The sequence below is a fragment of the Drosophila elegans genome, unplaced genomic scaffold (genome assembly GCF_018152505.1).
Source record: "Drosophila elegans isolate 14027-0461.03 unplaced genomic scaffold, ASM1815250v1 contig_183, whole genome shotgun sequence".
NCBI classification, from domain to species: Eukaryota; Metazoa; Arthropoda; class Insecta; order Diptera; family Drosophilidae; genus Drosophila; species Drosophila elegans.
The window spans coordinates 5,488,398-5,508,398 of NW_024545550.1; the positions used below are offsets into that span (position 1 = coordinate 5,488,398).

At 40.2% G+C, this 20,001-nt stretch overlaps 3 protein-coding genes across 5 annotated transcripts in view; 2 read left to right on the plus strand and 1 right to left on the minus strand.

Annotated features, from left to right (window-relative positions):
• LOC108143403 (pneumococcal serine-rich repeat protein) overlaps positions 1-20,001 on the plus strand; it is a 74,865-nt gene that overhangs the window by 25,541 nt on the left and 29,323 nt on the right. The window lies entirely within an intron of this gene.
• LOC108143405 lies at positions 3,141-3,505 on the plus strand. Its single transcript, XM_017267789.1, has 2 exons — positions 3,141-3,236; positions 3,291-3,505. The coding sequence occupies exons 1-2, from the start codon at positions 3,183-3,185 to the stop codon at positions 3,420-3,422; spliced, it is 186 nt and encodes a 61-aa protein (XP_017123278.1). The 5' UTR covers positions 3,141-3,182; the 3' UTR covers positions 3,423-3,505.
• On the minus strand, positions 3,614-13,205 carry LOC108143404 (odorant receptor 45a). Its single transcript, XM_017267788.2, has one exon. It carries the CDS (start codon positions 12,252-12,254, stop codon positions 11,154-11,156), a length of 1,101 nt encoding a protein of 366 aa, XP_017123277.1. The 5' UTR covers positions 12,255-13,205; the 3' UTR covers positions 3,614-11,153.

The following is a 20,001-nucleotide window of genomic DNA, read 5'->3' on the forward strand; positions in this document are numbered from 1 at the left end:
ACCGCTCGAACTTTTCATGATTAATGATGCCTTGCAAAGTTCGCTTTTGCCTCTTTTCCTATTTGCCCTTACCACTTTTCCCTTTTTCCCATTTCCCATCTCGGTGTGCGTTTGTTTCAGTCAACTGCCGGCCGTCGGCAGTCATCACATCATTTCAAAGCGATTTCCTTAATGATTGCCCATGGTTCCCAGCTGCATAACTGATTTAATCAGACTCAAGCTGCATTCAAAAGTATTTTAACAGCATTTAGAGCAATGCGCTTTTTAATAGACCAAAACCCGAAAAACCTCTTGACTCCTCGGGCCCGACTTAATTGCTTGCCGGGCCAAAAGTGAAAAGCAATACAGCGACCACCGGACTGATTTTGGCAGGCGGTCCTGTCTGCGCTCCGAAATTAAATTGGCCATGTTTAAACAGCAAATTTGGACAAAATTAGGCGGGGCTGTAGTAGTTAGTTAGTAGGGCCGGTGCGGGGTTGCACACAAAGGCAGCGGCCTACCTACCAGAAATTTATGCAGTATTCAGTTTGCCAGTCAAATGAGGCAAAGCCACAGCGGCAGCTATTTGCGGTGTGCCCATGGCCACATAATACCCTGTAATAACCACTAGCTAAAAGTGGAACCCACAAAGTATCTGCCCAACCAAACCGAAAACCCCGAGTATGCGGACGAAAACCATCCCAGTCCATCAGTCTGAATCCGTAATGAGATGAGTGCACCACGAACAACTTACGCAAATATTTGGCAATTATGTAGCTTCGGTTTCGTTTCGTTTCGGCTGAAGTCCTTGGTACAGAACACTGGACTTCGACCCTCTCCACAAAACATCCACACCGGCATTATTATAATGACTGAACATTGCAGCAAATTAGTCAAAACAAAAAAGTTGTTGGTGCGAATGAAAGTGCGGAAAAAAACAGAAAATTAAACTTTTGTAATATGAATATGATGATACGCTTTATTTAAAATATAAGGAATTTTAAGGTCTGGGCAGAGAAATATTCGGACTATAGAGTTTAAATATGTATATAAAAGTGTAAATAGTACAAATGTTAAGAACAACATTGTTAAACGAAAAATTTGTATGTGCCTTTAAATTTAGTATAATATATATATATTTTTTTGTTAAAATTATTTTAAAACTCTGTATTTATAAATCTAATAATACAAAGATGTAAATGAAAATTGGTAAAAATAGCTATCACTGCTTTCGGCTCTCAATGAGGACCCCATCATAGGATATCAGCCATGATTTTTGGCTGTCACATCCTGGTCCTGCCATCCCGGACTGCTTCATGATAAGAGGACTCCTGGGGCGGGGGGCGGAGGCGGGGGCGTGGTCACGAAAAGTTTAGTGGGCATCGGGCGTGTTAAAAGACAAACACCAAAACTGCTCGCTGCGGGTCTCTTTTGTGTGTGTCCCTGTCTCTGTTTGTCCAAATGCGAGTGTCTTTTAAATACTCATTACGGAATTAATTTTGGGAAAAGTTGTGATAAAAATCCTATTATAAACATAAATAAATAGGCTGTTTCGAGGAGGCGAAGCGCAAGCGGGGGTCAAAGGACAAAGCAGTGACTAAGCAAACATTTGTGAGTTGGCAAACTGGAAAAGAGGGCGTTACCGGGGGTCCTTGGAAGTAAAAGGTAGTGAGTGGCAAAGTCAAAGTCAAACAATGATGCAGCCAGCTGTAAAGGACGAGAACTGAGACTTCATTAGTGCTCATCCACAATGTATGCTGGTTTCGTCTTGGTCTTGGAATTTCGCTTGTTCGGTCCTTCGCTCCTTTATATAGCCACTCATATCCTTTTCTTCCTACACAGTCTTGAAATGGGTATATATATGGCATTATGGTTCCGTCACTCACTTGCGGCTTATTCTGTGGCCCAGTCCGCGACTATAGGCATATTCAATATTCATATTTCGCCGCGGCACGGGCATTTATTACCCTAAAACCCTCACACAAGTACACTAAGAAAAGTTTATGAAAAAAAATATATATAAAACAGAGAAGTATTTTCAACTTATGTACATATAACATAAACTAATTTAATAGTAAACAATTAAAAATAAATTTGCATATTTTATGATCAAGTTTACTATTTTATAACATACAAAAAATTCCCCCTTTAAAACCTACAGTATCAACCCAAAGGATATATAATACGCAAATTTCCCCAAATATCAAATATAACAGACATAAAAATATTAGTCTCTAAACACTTATTTTTTTTGCTGTCTACACTCATTGATTTGGCTACGCCTGACAGGTGAAAAGAGGGCGGTGCCCACCGCACTTTGCTAAACTAGAAAGTCTTGTTTCTGTTTGGCCAACGTTTGGCAAAATTTAATCTCAAACTGAAACCGAAGACATTTTGCCAGTCAACGCTCGAAAATGCTGAGCGAAATTGCTTTGCCCGGCCATGCCCCCAAGGTGATTTGCATAGCAGAGGTGAGGGCGAGGGGCGAGGGGCAAGTGGATGGGTGGGCCGATGGTGTGTTATACGAAATGGGTACTGTCAGTCAAAGAATGGTAGCATATGTAGCGGTGTGTTGGAGTGCCGAATTGTTGGCGGCATACGCTCAAATTAAAACACCGAACAAAAATAGAAAATTTAGCATGAATAATAAATAGTTTACTCTGCCTAGACAAACTTTATCAAAATGTAATCATGTCAAAGTTAATTGATTTTAGTGCTATATTGAGCCCTCACACTGTGAGTGAATAGTGGCAAAATAAATAAACAATGAAATCTTGATGAAATAAGTTCTAAGCCAACATAAAACATAAAAACTACTTGAGCTTGTGTTTATATTTAAACAGTTTTCCTTAAAAGCTTAATTTGTAAAAATAATGTGCTGCGATAAAATATTAATAATTAATGTGATTTTAAAATGGATGATATTCCCAATTTATTGAATTTGTTATTTCCCACGAGTTATTTAATATTTGTTTAATATATCTACGATCATTCGTGTCACTCGCAATTAAGACATTGAAAATCAGATAAGAGCGTCCACAAATAATATACAATTTAATTACCTAACTACAAAACGATTTCACAAATAATTTCCAAGCGATAGCGTTAATTACAAGAGATAATAATCTTTCGGAGCCAGTAAAAGGGTTTCAGTTGCTATATAAGGCCAAAGGTGATGACAATTTTTCAGTTTCAAATTCAACATGAAGCAGTTCGCATTGTTCAGCATTTTCCTTCTGATTCTGGTTGTGGGATTGGTAAGAGTTGAAGTGTTTTAAATCAGTATCGTGGCCTAAACAGCGGTTTTCCAGGCCCAGATGCCCCAGCAGGTTGCTGCCCAGGGGCAAAATGGACCGCCTTTGGGAATGCCGCCAAGGCCGCCAAGTGGCAACGGAAATGGCAACCAGCAGGGTGGACAAGGACTAAACGGTCAAAACAACTAGAACTAGAATGGTTTTAGGGTGGACACACCTCCTGGGCCATTTCCCAGTTCTTTAAATAAACACTTTCTTTTGCAAACTAAAAACTTCGTTTCTTGAACCTCTTAAGCGTTTTACAGACAAGCATAATAATTGTGAGAAGAGAAAAAAAACATTTAAATGTAAATTTCTAACTTAAAAACAAAAAATGTGTATTCCAATACAGAATACATTGCCTTTAAAATTCCCTCATCAATCAAAAATATTTGAGCTCACACTTACAGGCCCGCGGTTAAGTTTATGTGACTTAAAAACGTGGTATGTTTTACATAAGCTCTTGGGGCTTTATTGTTTTAAAATTGTTATAACATTTTTATATTCATCTCTACCCCGGCTTTGTGTATTTCCACTCTGTCTGGGCCAAGCCGAGTTGGCAAACTTTATTAATAAAGTGCACAAATTATGAGCATGAAACTCTTGCCACGCGAACATGGCCGTAGGTCCGTTTCATCTGATGAGGAAGGGGTTAGGAGGCGAAAAAAGGGATGCTGGAGACCAGCAAAGCGGCAACTTCTTACAGCGACTTGTGTTCTACATTTTGTGAAAATGCAAATGCTTATTACTCGTACCAAAGGAGCTGTGCCGCCAGGCACTGCATAATTGCATTATGGCGGCCAGAGTCTGGATGCAGCTAACCTTCTGTTCAAAGTCTCCGTAGTCCTTTTACCACGTTCCATCGCCGGAAAACACCTTCTAAGTCGGCTCTACTTTTGCAAATATAACGCAGCCATGTGTGAATGCACCTCGGAGAATAACCGAAAAAGTTATGCTATCGCTATCAGTCAAGATTATAGTCATTTGTAGAAGGGGAGTTGGTTGCTCAGGAAGAAAGGCACACTGAAATTCGCCATACTTCATGGTTTATTTTAAATAAAGGTACATGGTTTTGGGACTCATCAACATAACAATGCCCAGTCTCTAAAATATAAATATTCATATCCTTAATTTATAAACTTATTGTCAAGCAACCCACTAAATGTATAGAGCATATTACATTACAAATCGCATTGTCCAGGAATTTAAAAAAAAAACTATACTGTTTTTTGAGTAAGCCAAGTCATCATCAGTTTAGAGGTTTAGAGTAGTAACCTTAAAGGAATCTTTATATTCAAGCTACAATAACAATAATTTTTTCCGATTTTATTTTAAAACAGACTACTGGACTATTATATATTTATTTTCCAATTGGATTGAACCGAGTTTTATCTGTTTTTCAATATGTAATACTTTGTTTCATTTTTTTGGAATAAGAAAAAAGGTTTATTTGTAATAAACTATTATCATATATCGGTATTTGTTCGTCCCAATTGCAAGCCATTTAAGGGCAAGATGAAGTTTACAGATTGATTTCTATTTAATAATAATTTCAAACATGTAAACTCTTCTTTCATCGGTCTGCAATTACCAAATGCAAATGAAAATTCAAAATTCTGATAAGCAAAGCAAGGCGCTTTCCCTTTGTTCGATGGCAAAGTAATATGAACTGTACATATCTCGTCATATATAATTTCCGCTGCGAAGGATATCCAGTGTTCGGGAACGAGGACGCACCTCATCATCGTCATCGGGATGGAAGCTTGCCTGCTGTATGGCGTATGGCGTATGGTGTAACAGTGTATCAGTATCAGTATATCAGTATATCAGTAGCGAACCCCAGAGAGACCTACTCATTGGGCGTAGGCGAGGAAAACAAATGCAGCTTTCACTCCAAGCTCTGTCTCAATGCCAGCGAAAGCAACACGTGACGACACAGGACGAGTGAGTTGCACTCGAATTTTGAGATTTTTGAGGGCCAACAGGAGCCAAGGAGCCAAGGATGTGTCCAACATGTTGCTTCGCGAGCACAGGACACGAACGCGAACGCGAGCACGAACACGAGTCACGAAGCGCGTATGCGAATCATGCGTGCCGAGGACGAAAGGACGAAACCTTCCGAGCCGAACTGATTGCTGGCCGAGCGCTTTTAGCCACGAGCTGATAAAGCCGCAGCTTCTCTGCTGGTCTACAGGCTAGCCACTCGGTCAGTTGAACATTTTCCATGCTGTGATCAAGTTGTCTTTTCCTCTGAGCGCCGAGCGCTGTGCACGCCTTGGACTTGGAACGTTTCGAAATCGGGCTAAAGAAATATTCAAAAAATATTCAACACAATATTCAAAAATCAAAATAGAAACAAAATCAAAAAAATAAATAAATAAAAGTAGAAAGTATATAGAAACCACAACTTAAGCTTCCAGTTTAGTGTATAACTTCGAGCAGCAAGTGCGTGAATGGGAGTGGGAGCCAAGTGCAAGTGGTTAGCGGAATTGTCGTGGCGAAATAGGCGTGGCAGTTCGGTGGGTGCGGCCGTCCTCAGTATGCACTTGTTGTTCCTGTTCTCCCCAGTTGCAGCATGAGCAACACTCATTGCAATCGGCCCCTTGCCAAACTGCTAGCTGCAACAACTTCACACGATAATTGCTGTACAATTACTTGCCTTCGGCTGACTGGCAGAATATTTGTGGCGCAAATATCCAGTTTCGAACTAAAGTGCTCATATGGTTATATTACATTACAGCAAACAAACAAAATATACAAGACATGAAAAAATGTTGAAACGACGGACTGACTTACATGCATTTTATTAGTAAATAACAAATACAAAAAAAACCGATTATCAATACAATTGAAAACACCAACGGAAAAAGAAAACCAGCCGCAAACATTTTTGTAAAACAAATTATTAAAAAAAGGTTTCGCCAGCAAAGAAAAGCAAACAAGCGCGAGGAAATTGAATGCTGAAATTCGCCCATAAAATGCATTAAATAAATAAACTATGGTCAAAAGAATTTAATTAAAAAAAAAGGAAGGCAAATCAAATGAGGCAAAATAATTAAAACAGTAAGCAAACACAAAAAAAAAAACTGAAAGCAAAACAACAGCATTATCCGACCGCAAAAATTAAAAATATTCCGTAAATCGAGGAGACGGCTAAGAAAGAGAAAGGCCGTTGCGCAAAGAAAGAGACGGGCACACAGTACACAGTACACAGAAAAATGAAGTCAACGAAGGCAAACCCCAAGCCCGGAGTGGATCCCAAAATTGTAATGTACACAAGAGAAAAAGAACGATTTGCAAAATAATTGAATTCACATTACACACTTTCAAATCCACTGCCAATAAGAAACACACACACAAAAAGAAATCACAAACTCATGCGACATTGCAACAAGAAAATCGCAGACTCATTCGCATTCCTCATCTGAGCAAAATAATCATTATAGAAGAAAAGTCATTTTTCAAATATTTTTCGCCCATTGCTCTGCGTTTTTCTTGTCGCGTGTTGCTTCTAAACAATTTCACATTGTCTGACTTTTTGCACAAACAATGGCATTTGTAATTTCCATATCATCAGCTTTCACTCTGCAATCTTGCCTAAACTCTCCGCCTTTATGTAGTATAATCACAAAGCCATTTTTATCCGTGTATCACTTAAGTCCGCCAGGATTCACAGAATTGAGTCGAGTCAAGACCCCATATCGAAATTCGCTTTTAATCACGAATATGTGTTTACAAATGGGTGTTCCCACCCATAAAGTAATATATTTTAAGCCTATTGATTTATTCTCATTTGATTGTGAATCGAAAATGTTTTTTGGCATCGGTAATATTTAATTGCTGTAATTTAGACGCGTCCTGGCCCCTTGGCTCATGTCTAATGAATTATAATTTAATTATGCATAAAGTAATTGCATTTTGGGTGGCCTCTACCGCAGCATCAATTATTTTAAATATGATTGGGCCTGGGAAGTAATGATAATTATGTGGTGATTATTTATTGGCATATCAGTCAGAAGATGAAAATATTTTTGGTTTTTTAATTACCATTTACTCGGACTCTCCACTTGATGAAATTTCATTTTGAACTGCTTTTGAGTGCAGAAATTTCTTTAACGTGTGCAAATATGTTGATTGATTTCATGTGTGTTAAAACTGCACTCTGCCGAAATATGAGGGACTTTTAATTTCAAACAATAAAAGGAATGTATGCGTCTGTTAATTTTTATTTAACATTCAGTCTGAATGATAATTTAGTGTTTAAAAAATTAATTTACCCAGTGCTCAGGTAGTGGGTCTGTAATATTATCAGTTATTTAATAAATTTAGTGTTGTCTTTATTACTTTACTTTAAGTAGATTGGGCCCAAAACAAAAGTATTTAAATCAGTTTTCATGAACATTTTAAAATTAAACATTTACTAAAATTTAAGGGGCTAATATAGGTTACAATGTTTAACTAAATAATGCTCTAAATTTTCATTTAAGTTTAAAGACTTCAAGTTATATTTTTGTCGATTCCAATTCAGCTGAATTCTCACCAAAATGTTATGAGCAATATTCGCTTCAACGCGCTTACACTCATTGAAATTTGTCTTACATTTTTATGTTTTATTTTAATTTTGCTTTATGCGAAACTTGCTACTCCCATTGAAATTCCGACAAATAAAGTCGAATCCTTTGCCCGCACATAAGTACGCCATATAATTTGCATAAGTGCTTGTCATGCATGCCGTGGCATCGACGCAAGGGACCCACTGCAGCCGAATGTTCAAATGGGTCATACAAAGTCCCATAAAAATGGGTTAGAATCGGGGTGGCGTAAATCAAGTTACCAAACTAAGTCGAACAGGCGAAAGCAGCGACAGAGATAACCGATGGGGGGTTAGCCGATTCAAGAGTTTGTCTCGAGGGGAAAACAAGTCGATTTGGACAACGTCCAAAACGCTGGCAATTATGTGGAAAAAAACAGTCAATAAAACATTGTAATCACAGACGCTGTTGTGGTCCATGTTCTTGTCAAATTTCATACAGAATTCGCTACACTTTAGCCAGCAATTAAATTCCGATTTAGCCAAATAAACAACAAATTAAGTGGAAGAGTATTTTAATTAGCCAAATCCCCGTTTAGGACCAGGCATCCGATGTTGGCGCACATTTGTTGTTAGTTCCAGTCACGTTCCATTGTTTACTCTTTGTATGTGTGTCAGGCCGTATTAATTAATGCATAGAAATGTGTATTTAAGCATATTTTAAAAATTAATTAATGTAATTTCTATTAAAAGTGCCTATTTTCGCCCCCTTAACTACCCTTTTTCTGTTATAAACCTTCCAACAAGCCGCACAATTTTAATTAGAAAAGTTTCAGCACGGCCGTGCACAGCAGCCTTGTATGCTTAACCGAAAAATATGTTATATATACTGATGGAAATATAGCTTTGGCAAACACAGACCCGATTAAAGCGGGACACTTTTTTACTTCCTTCTTTCCGTGACCCCAAGAAGCGGAATTACAGTTGAGGCGGTTGGATGTGTGCATTTAAATTTGCATTTGTATTTCGAATTTCCATTTTGGGTAAATTGAGTAAAGGTTTGGTTAATCTTCCGCTTGTAGAACTTTAATGGGTTAAATTCACATTTGCCGTCTAAATGTAGAATTGATTATTTATTAACCAGAAAAATGAAAAAACTGTTTATTTGATAATTCAGTAGGCTACTTAATTTTTTTGCTTTGTGGATTATATTAATTTTTATTTAATTTTTAAATTTAAAAATACAAATGTTAAGCTTTACAAAGTGGCTCGATTATACGCATACGCATTCAAGTAGTATTCGCGGTAATTTTTTGTTGCCTACACTCCGGGGCAAAATGGCGGAACTACCGTAAATGCATATGAATATTTAATTTCCATTTGAATAGTTAACTGAAATTGGAATGTAAATAGAATTGGAATAAATTACTGTCAAGTGTCATGTAGTCAAACGTTTTTTTTTATTGATTATTAGCCATACACCCTGGGGCAAAATTCTTTAGGAAATCTTATTTGTTGCCTACTTTTTATTGTGACAATAGGAATATTATTTGAATTTGTAATTTTTAATACCAATTTATGTTGAATAAATGTTTGCCAACTGGTCGACAGCTTTAAGGGCTTGTTTGTTCGATTATTAACCATTCGCCCTGTAGTACTGACCACACAATAAACGACGGCAACGGCAAAAAAAGCTGTGCAGCGAAAGTGCTGCCAGCACTTTTATCTCTCGCCCCCCGGCATTTCCCGCCCGTTAGCCACACCCACTTTTTCTACTTCTCCTGTTGCTGCTGATGGAATTATTGTGTGCTCAACGAACCGCAAACAAAATCTGTGCTCCGCTCCTGGTCGTTTTTGTTCCCATTTTTAATACACATAAAATGCTGTTTTTTTTTCGCCACTACTACTTGCAACTTGTGCTTGTGCTTGGCCCTCTTATCTCAACCACAATTTGCTGTAAAGTTATGCGATGGCTGCTATTCCAGGTTGATGCCCGATTTTGTTGCTTATGCCGCAGGTGCGTAATGGCCACAAGCGAGCGATTTCCGTTTATTAATCGTTGCTCATTTGTTTTTCGGAGCCAAGCCAAAGATGCTGCCCACCGCAGACCAATAAATCAAATGTCAGAGACAAAAATTAATTATCCCCGCAATGGCGTTAGTGTAATTTGTAACATAATCCAAGGTGCCTGTGAGTGGGCTTTTGCCTGCCTCCCCGCCCGCACAATTTGTCATAGTAACTTCGGAGCGAGTCCATTGGATGTGCAAAATACCGAGTTGCAAAATTTAATAAAACAAATTCCGTCCAAGCGACTTAGCATCTCTCCAACTGAATTCAAATCTCGACAGTAGCAAGCCCGAAAATTCCGTAACAGACAACATTCCGCAATCCACAACGGATCAGGGATAAGGGGCAGGGGCAGGACAAGCTATAGGGGCTTTAAGACCGCATTCCACCTGATCTCCTGAACCCCGAAACTAGCTCAAGAACCGGCTGAGTCGAAAAAGGGCCCGAAGCCATTGGCTGGCAAACAGAATGGTGCTCACATAGTTCGAGAAGCTATTTTTCCAGCAACTTGTTCTCCACCTGAACACTGCTGCTTTACTGCTGCATACTTTCAGTTAACAAATTCCGACTCTGGCTACCTGGGATATACATACATATAGTACTACTATATTTATCCCTGCCCGCCCACATGAGCTGTTGGTTCTGCCCGCTGCCTTTGTGGAATTCGCTCATGAATTTCATATCCTCCGCCTGCAGTGGCATCGCCCTGTGGCATGTATGTGCATGTGCTTACTGCATCCGGCAAAAGATTCCGCACGCCATTTAACTGTAGCCGCTGTCAAAAACATACAAGGATACTGCCAAAATCAAGTGCCAACTAATTAGGGTTTAGATCTAGAGTTATACAATGCATCCCACTTTAAGTTTTGGCTGCAAAACTTTTTCTAATCAAAGAATGTATCGTAAATTATTCAGAAGTATTTATTAAAGCTAGTTCAGAATTTCATGCAAACAAGAGGATCAATTTAACACACTGTTGAAAATACAGCTCGCAAGAACAAAGCTTTCAATATTTTAAATTTTTATTGAATTATTTAATTATTTCTTTCTCTTGCTTACTTTTAAGCACCTTTATGAATTATTTCAAAACCCTAGTGATTTCTTTGGTACCCTCTAACATTATAAATGTAAATTTTAAGGAGAAAACATTTGCATATAATGTTGAACACAGGCTTAGATGTTTTGATATAAAACTAACGCTCAAAAGTTCTGAGCAATGCCAAAAATGATCCTGCCGTTTTGGTGACCTGTCAGATATAATGTATTAAAAACAAATTTTACATTCAAAATAAGAAACTTACCCAAAGTAGCAGTGGTAGATCCACATCGAACATGTATGCATTAATCTTGATGGGTCGCTGAGCCCTCATGATCATCATCTGCCACAGTCTTCGTTTTTTGGGTGGCAATTCTGGCCAATTGCAATTACTATAGACCGCCTGGGCAATACCTAAACTTTGCTGCTTGAGATGCTCGCCACCATAACAGTAGGAACTGAGTTGAATGATAATAGCAACTAGAAATGCGGCTCTAAATGGCACTTGGGCACTCCAACCACTCTCGCTAAAACGAAAGGCCAACATGCAGAGTTGCAAGTAACTTAGCATGTATTTCACGAAAACGATCTCGGCAAAAATCGAACTTAATTCCTCTCCTAGTTCAAGAGCCAAACGATGGCGATGGATGCATTCACTAAGGTGCAAGTCATCTTGATTATGATCCCGCTTTTCAAGGTGCAACTCGAGGAGCTGAAACTGAACCACCACGTTGTGAACCAGCCACGAGAATAGAGTGTCTGCGGCAATGGCCAACCAGGCGGCAGCTGCCACACCCAAAACGCCCCAAACGTAGATGGGCCAATAAAATTGGGGTTTCCGTTCATCGAGCCAGAAATTGAATTCCATGGGTGTTGTCGGCGTGAATTGTCCCGTTCTTATATATCCCAAGAGTCCAATCAACATGGGGGCTATGGCTGAGGCCCAAATCACTCCGTAGGCAGCATTTCTAAAGGATCTTGAGACATACCCATCCAGTTGGTTTTCCCTCTCAATCTTTTCCCTTTGATTGGGAGTGGCATTGGCCTGCTGATTTAGCCTGTGTAATCGGTGAATTAAAGAGCCGATGCGCCTTCGTTTCGCCACAATGGCCAGAAACTTGAAGGTACTCTGCGATCCCTGCATAAACACGGCAAGGTTGTCCGTGAGGCGGGTTAAATCCGATAGATCCTGCAGCGCGTACACCACCATGGGCCAATTGTGTGAAACCAGGGATAAGACGAGTATCCCTGCCCAAATGGGATGTTTCAGTCTGAGATGTGGCGAACTTGGATCAAATCCGACGATTTCCAGAGCTCTCTTCTGAACGGCAAAGTAGCTGGAGTCCATGTTGTGTTTTCAACCAGCTTCGATTTCCGCTTCAACTTATATACTTGAGCAACTGGGAAAAAAAAAAATTAAAGAACGCGGGTCACGCTAAGTGGATGCCGTTGCCGCCCCCCGAAATTGTGCCTGAAATATTTATTTCTTCCGTTAACAGGCTACGTGATACGGTTACCACTAACGCAAGCTATGTATGTTGTTTTGATTGGAAATTTCCCCATTTCCATTTAGGGGGCGTAAATATCGTATTAACAAATAAATACCCAAAACAAGAAATGCCCTCAGGCTGAAAGTGAAAGGGTGGAGTTTGACATAGTGGTTAGCTCTCTTTGTTTACTAGTTATTTTGTCATTTAGTTATTTCATTTTAATTTTACATTCAAACGCCTGACTGGACATTCACAAAAGCATGTCTTTATCTGACCGTCAGGCTTATGAATATGGAAAAGCTGTGACGGATTTTTGTTGACATCTACCCCAAAAGAATAGGGCTTAAAACCAAAGTTAATATTCCACCAAGGCAAGCCCCACAAAAATCTATTAAATTGCTATTTAATTTGTGTATTTAGTCCCAAAAAGTTGGCAAAAAAAAAAAACTTCCAGTAAATACACCCAAGTGAAATTAATTTTTGGTTCGAAAGCCTTTGTTTGCCCTTTGGGAGCAAAATGTCGAAACCCATTTCGTGCGCATTTTATACCGCGGGTAATTCAATTACGGTGGAACTCAACAAGTAAATCTGCTTTCCAATTTTATCGCTGCGTCTAGCCGAAATCGAGTGAAATAGCCTTTTGCCATCATTTATTTTTTTTTAATTTACTTTTCGGTCTTTTATTTTTGGGCTCAGCTTAATGTCACCTTAAGTGCTCTCAATTAATCTTAAGTGGGTGGGGCGAATATAGACCTTTTCCTGGAATTTTAATAACCGTCATTTGCATTTTCCCCACCCGAAGGAAGGATATTAGGATCGGACAGCTCTACACTTGTGCAAAATTGTGGCTTCAAAAGTTATGCAACATTATTTGGCTAAAGCTAGCCGCTGGCAGATTTATAAAAAATGGTATAAAGAGGGATGATTTATGTATATGCACTAAGACTGCACTTGCAGATTTTTATTTAAATTTCATCAAGCTGAGGAAGTCGTCATTGCAGTCGCACAGTTTCATATTTTCGCACGTTTCCATTTGAAATTGATATTTTATGCAAAATATTTACCAAAAAGCCACACAAGCAATAAAGCCAGTGGCAGCATGGGGGTGAAAGAGAGGGGAGGTTGTTAGAAGAAGAGAGGGGGAGAATAAGAGGGAAGAGAGAAGAGCACACCTGCTGCTCGATAATTTTGACAGCGGTCGGGCTTTTGGTTTCGCCCGCAAATTTGCTTACCATCCATCTCGTTCTGCCAATATATCTCCCTCTCTTTTACCCACTAAATACCCCCTGCCTCTCGCTCCGCTGAGGTTTGTAAGTCTTTTTGCGGCTTTGTTTATTTCATTGCCGTCGTGTGTATGAGTGTGAGTGCAGCTGTGTCTCTCTAACTGTGTGTGTGTGTGTGTGTGTGCGGCTCCTTTGTGTGACACCCATTTTGGAGGTTTTTTATGTGCTTGTGGCGAACCGTAAAAAAAACGTCTTCCAAATGGAGTGGCATACCAGGCTTAACCAGCTTGCCGTCCTCCTCCTTCCTTTCCCATTTCACCCGCCCGTGTCCTCTTTTGTTCAGTTTAAGGAACTAGCAAAATGTTTCCCATCATGTTGCTCATTTGTTGCCCCATCAGCGGGAGTTCAGAGGTATAGATTATATAGAGTATATGGAGTCAGGGGATTACCAGAGACATTACAGGGAAAAAACTCTAAGGAAATTCCGAAATCCTAGGAAGACACGTCTAGATCCTTTGTGTTGTTTAGCTTGTTATTACATTTATTTTTATCTAACCCAAAATGTATGTTCGGCTGATTAACATTTCTATTTCAACGAGCTGATTTATAAAAATTGTTTTCTATAAAAGTTTTTTTAACAATGCCTTATACTTTTTAATGCAATACATTTTTTACTTTAAATGTGTGCTTAAAATTGCTCAAGTTTATTTTTTATATAGTTAAAGTATATCCAAGGGTATCGTTGAATCGGCTGCGCTTTATCGCTATCCTTTCTAGTGAGATGCGTTCTAAGTACTAGCAATTTTTCAGGCACTTTACACGGCTCCTCTTGTCCGGCTAAAAATAGAGGAAACAACTAAGGTAGAATAAGAGGGTAGGATGCAGATAGATCGAGATGGTTGGAGGGACATCGAGTGTGTGGGAGTGTGTATGTTCCACATGAGCAGCGAAGGAATTGAATAAAGTTAGCATGTCGCCGCAGGGAATGAGCCATCCTTAAGCCCAACCCTTATACTGCGTGCAAGTATGCTGGGTGGAAAAAAAGCATCATTCAATAAAAAATTAATAGGAAAACATTCAATGAACGTGGCACAAAGGCGCCATTGGAACCACCAGTAGACAGATATCCCAATCGCTTCGTGCTCGACTGCAACGCTGATGAACAAGCCATAGCCTGTATGCGCTTTGTGTGTGTGTGTGTGTGTGTGTGTGTGTGTATGTTCGGAAATCACGGGTAATGTGGTTTTACGAGCGCCGCGAGACAGGTGAAGCCTTACGAAACCCCTTCAAAAGCCCTTCACCCCTTGCCAACTGATAAATGCAGCCCCAACTTGGTCGTGAGCATGACAGCATACAGGGCATACAAAGCATGCTAATAAAAACATATACTACGTCATCTGCATGTTGTTCATGGGGAAGTGTGTGTTATGTAAGCGGATGTGCAACACTTTTTTTGTTGTATAGCCCGGCAGCCAGCCAACCGTTGATTATACTAAACTTGTTTACTTATGTCGCACTGCATGTGTGTGTGTGTGTGTGTGTGTATGTTCTCGGAAAAGTGCAAATTTCAGCATAACCAAGCACACTCAACGCTCGGCTCGCTGTGCCTGTGTAAATTTCGGCTTAGCCACGCGGGCGCTAAGCAGCAGCAAGCGCAAAGCAAGCTATGGTCCAAAGACGGGGAAGGAAGGGGTTAGGAAGGGGGGAAACAGATGGGCAAAGGGGTAAAGAAGGTGGTAACGCAGGGTGTAGGAAGGACTAAGGAAGGACCGAAAAAGGGCTAAAGCAGGGGGCAAAGAGTAGGTGCTATTACCAAGTGGAAAGTGTGGCTCAGTGTGATGAATGACGCCAAAAAATTTGATGGTTCACGATTAACATAATGATTTGCATACGTTTAGCCTGTCTTTGATGCACAAAGATATTGCAAAGTGTGCCAAAAAAATTACTAACGAGGAAAAGTATAATCTTGATTGATGCGGAAGACGGATGAAGGGAAAAGTCAAAGTTGCAATCCAAGCTGATGCATCCAATTTTAACGTTTTGCTCAAATGGGAAAAGGGGTTTTTAAAGTTGCACCTACATTTAGATTTTCATTTTCATTTTCGCAATGAAATAGGTGAAATTGCCTGTACCATTTACAGTATTTAGACTAATTGGCAGCAGAGAAATAAAAGTGGTTAAGAAGTCCTTACATTTTTTGCTTAGAAAGGGTCATATGGAGTATATTTTGGCATTCAAACTAGAAGTTAAGCTTAGTGATTTGTTGGCATGCAGCAAGAAATGTTTTTTTTTTCTCTCCAGGATGTGAATACCTGAAATTTGTACAAAATTTGTGTGGCTATGCATGCTGCTTTTTCGAAGTGGTTTCGCATGTAAAATTTTGTACATGAGCACCACCACACATCCCATATCAGTGCATACATGAACAGCAATGCACTATTTTTGGCAGAGTTGAAATTAATTTGAAGCGTTGGAAGCATAAACAGGGGCGAACACAAAGCTATTACCTGTGCAGGGGGAATTGAGCGGATTTTGTTGGAAACGGTATAAATAAATAAACGAACTACGGAAAATCGAACATGCTGCGCGCGTTATTCAACTGCAAGGGCAACATCAAAAGTTCGAAAAGTAGAACTCTAAAAAAAAGTTGCAATCGAATTGACGAAAACTTTGTAGACGATAATGCAGTCTCACTGGAAGTGATTGCTATTTTCTTAATGCTTTAGCTGCAGCGGGACAAATCTTCAACGCTATCTCATTAATTATAGACAAATATATGGTAATTGACTATGGCAAGATACACACAGCCCGAAACTGAGATATATATATAAACGCACATGCACACGCGCACAATAGAGTCTGAATCTGAGCTTGAACTGAACGTTAACCGGCGCACAATGAGCTAATTTTAAGCTAATATTTATGCAGCAATTAGAACGCTTCAGTTGAGTTGGGTTCGAGCTTCGGTGACGCCATCTCTGCATCTCTGCATTGCCTCCAGTGGAGCCACCCACCCAAGACCCGCTCAAACTCCGCCACAACATTTGCTAAGCAAACAAAGTACGGAGAACAAAGTCCCACCGCAGAAACATGAATGATAAATGACGGCAAACTGCAGAAAACACTCCAGCTAAAACTATCCCGGATCATGAATAATATTTGATCTATTTGCATAGCAGAAGTAGCAAGTAAAGAGCTCAACTCAAATGTTTGAACCTTATCTTGGAGTAGTAGTGGGGGAATTTAGGAATAGTCAAGGTATAAAAAAGATTGGCTGAAAAGTTCTGAAAACCTCATTATAGTTGTATTTTTTTTTTAATCTAAGCCACCAGCATTATGAGAAAGAAAACCGAATAACTGCGCTCATCCCTCCACTTTATGGCACTATGGATATATTGAAAAGTTGAACACTAAGCCCCTGAAACTCATCTATGGCATGGGATCAGCAACATCAGCTTAGTCACAACTTGAGGCCAATAAGGCGCCCTCATCCGGCCATGTGAAGTGTCAGATGTCTCTGACTTTTGCCTTTGACTTGGCCAGCACTTTTACATGTATGAGGCAACACTCGCACTCACACACTCACACACTCTTCTGCTCACATTCATATGGCCACTCATCTGCCTAATTGAATTCCTTAACGCTTTCCCCCCTGTTGTTCGGAGCAAATCTCGGGGAATGTTTCCTTTTCCGTTTTGAGTGCCAGAGGCATGCCATCTCGACATCGACATCGACATCGACAAGGGCCGTGGCACCCTGCTGTTGGCCACTTTGCACGCCTGTCAGCCAAGTTAGCACCCTTACCCTTGCAGCCCCACTTGCCACTCCTCCAATCCTACGATTCTTCGGTCCTGTCAAACTATGCGCCTAAGTATGTCGATGGCCATGTCGTTGCCCGCATGCCTGAATGCCAATTCTACATGTCGTTTTTAATAACTGTGTCAATCGTGTGCTCCACCACCACCCACCTCTCTAGAGAGATCTCCCGCCGCCCACACTTATCCAGCCATGGAAAAGCAAGCAGCTTAGGACCGCTCAAAGAGGTCACTCATCGGTGGCCATTTGGACATCAAAGCGAATGTTCGAGGGCGGAGGGATCGCAATTAATGGTACTAGATTGGCCATATATCGATGTGCACTCGACATTTACATTTACCTTTACATTTGGATTAATTAATTGCAATGTCCGCAATTGTCAATAACCAGACTAATTGGCCTAATCGACTTGCGGCCATGGTGTCCGTTCTGACCCGTCAACCCACTGGCCTGCTCATTAATAATAAATGTTTTGTGTATAATAATTGGCCATATGCTGTGGGATGGCAGCAGCAAATTAGAGACCAAAGCTACTGTCCAGTGTGCCAAATTACACTGGCGCAAATTAAATGGGGTAGTGATTTCGATTTTATTCAGAAAACGCATTCAAAAATTACATTTTATCCCAAACTACTTTGATGTTGTTTTTATCACCTATTAATATTGAAAAGGTTTGTTTACAAAATATATATTTATTTAAAGCTTTGTATTAACATTTTTGCAATTCAAATGCCGGCTTTTATTTTCGATTGCAAATTGTATTGTTGTTATGTATTTCTTTAACATGACTTTTGCTTTAACCTATACTAGTCATGGCTTAAAACATTTATATATTAGTTTTCATTTAATCCCAAGTAGTTTATTTTGAATCTTTACTTAAATGCGACTTCTTTTTTTTTATTTCTGGTTACTATACCTTTTTTGCCAGTGCCCGATTACAGTATGTGGGCAAAGAACTGACCATTGGCTTCGTTAAAACCAGATTAGATACCTTGCCTGCTAAGCTGTGTTTACCTGAGTGCATTTTCCGACCTATTCTCTAATTGATTTTAGTACACTCACTCTGTACGGTGTCTAATTGGCCTCGCCTCGCCCCTTAGACCGCTTATCTCCAAATTGATTTGCTAGCTGCCAGTTGGTTGCTGGTTTTCCTCGATCTCATGTTGGCTTAATCGCTTGTCAAACGGCTGACAGTTGACCACCCACTGGCCGGCTTTCCACCGCTTTTCCAGACCGCATTCCACTGGGCCGGCGGTTGGCATGCCAAACGGTTTTTCTCATTACCATGCCTCGATTGGCGCTTGACAAGCGCGTTATTTGATGTTTTATTCAAGGCCTTTGATCTTTTATGCGCTTTATCTATGAGTAACGCTGGAAAAATAAGCAACTCTGGGGATGGGAATGCGGGGTGGTAGAATGAAAAATTGCGTTGACAATGGCAGCGACCGACAAAAAAATGTGCGGACGACCTTGATGCCAACGATTATGATGGGCGCAGCAACAATGGCGAGCGAACCCAAACAATGGCTGCATTAATCCTTAATAATGTCGGCTAATCTGGCCGGGCGAAAGTTGATTAAACAGAACTGATTAAGCGCGGCAACAAAACACGAGGAAAACGGTAGAAAATCAGCAGCAGCTGGCGCCGACTGGATGTCAGCTGCAGGCTAACGTGGCGTATGCGCAATGCCATCAGCATCAGTCGGCATTTGATGTAAGCCCTAATCTGCGGCTAAAGGAGGTGGGAAAAAGCGAGTGGGTGGCGGAAAATCCAGCCCCTTGCCGGCGAGCAACACTCAGCGTTTTTCTTTTCGAATAGTTTGGACGGGCTAAGTGGAGGCTTAATTAGCATAAGCGAGCGAACGGGTGGGCGCATTTCACAGAAATGGGATTCCAGATTTCCCTTTTTCCTTGGCAGCGTGTGTGCTTGAAAGCTTTTACCACACACATACACACCATGACACAGATCAGTAGTTAGCCAGGCCAAAACGGAGAAGTGAAAACTGTCAAAAAGCGCTTGAGCTGGGCGAAAAAAATGCCGCACAATTTTCAAGTGCAAAATTGTCAAGTGCTGCAAATGCAAAAGTTGTTGGCCATTTATATTTTATTTCGTTTTCTGCCTTTTAACCCATTTCGACAGACATCAATATGCAACAAGAAATGCGAACAATGCAATGTGATTAAAATGGTAACAGAAGCAAAGGACGAAGCGCAAAAAATAGTTATTTATGTGCATGCATTTTTATTTTTCAGCATCATATATATAGGCAAAACGGGCACAATGATTTTTTTAGGGGGAAGGGGGAGGGTGGATGTCCTTTGTAAGTGGGGCAGTCCATTTCCTTGACCGAAACGCAACCGAAGGCTATCGCTATCCGCACTCCTTAATACTTACGGCCACCATTGTCCAACTACTTGAGTGTGTGTTTGTATGAACTATGATAAAAATAAATGTACTTGAGTGTGTGTTTGTCAGTGACGTCAGCTGATTCCTATCCGAGAGGACCAGAAAATCAATCTGCCTTCAGCCTGGATTGAGAATCGAACTTGTCTCGAGTGCAAATTT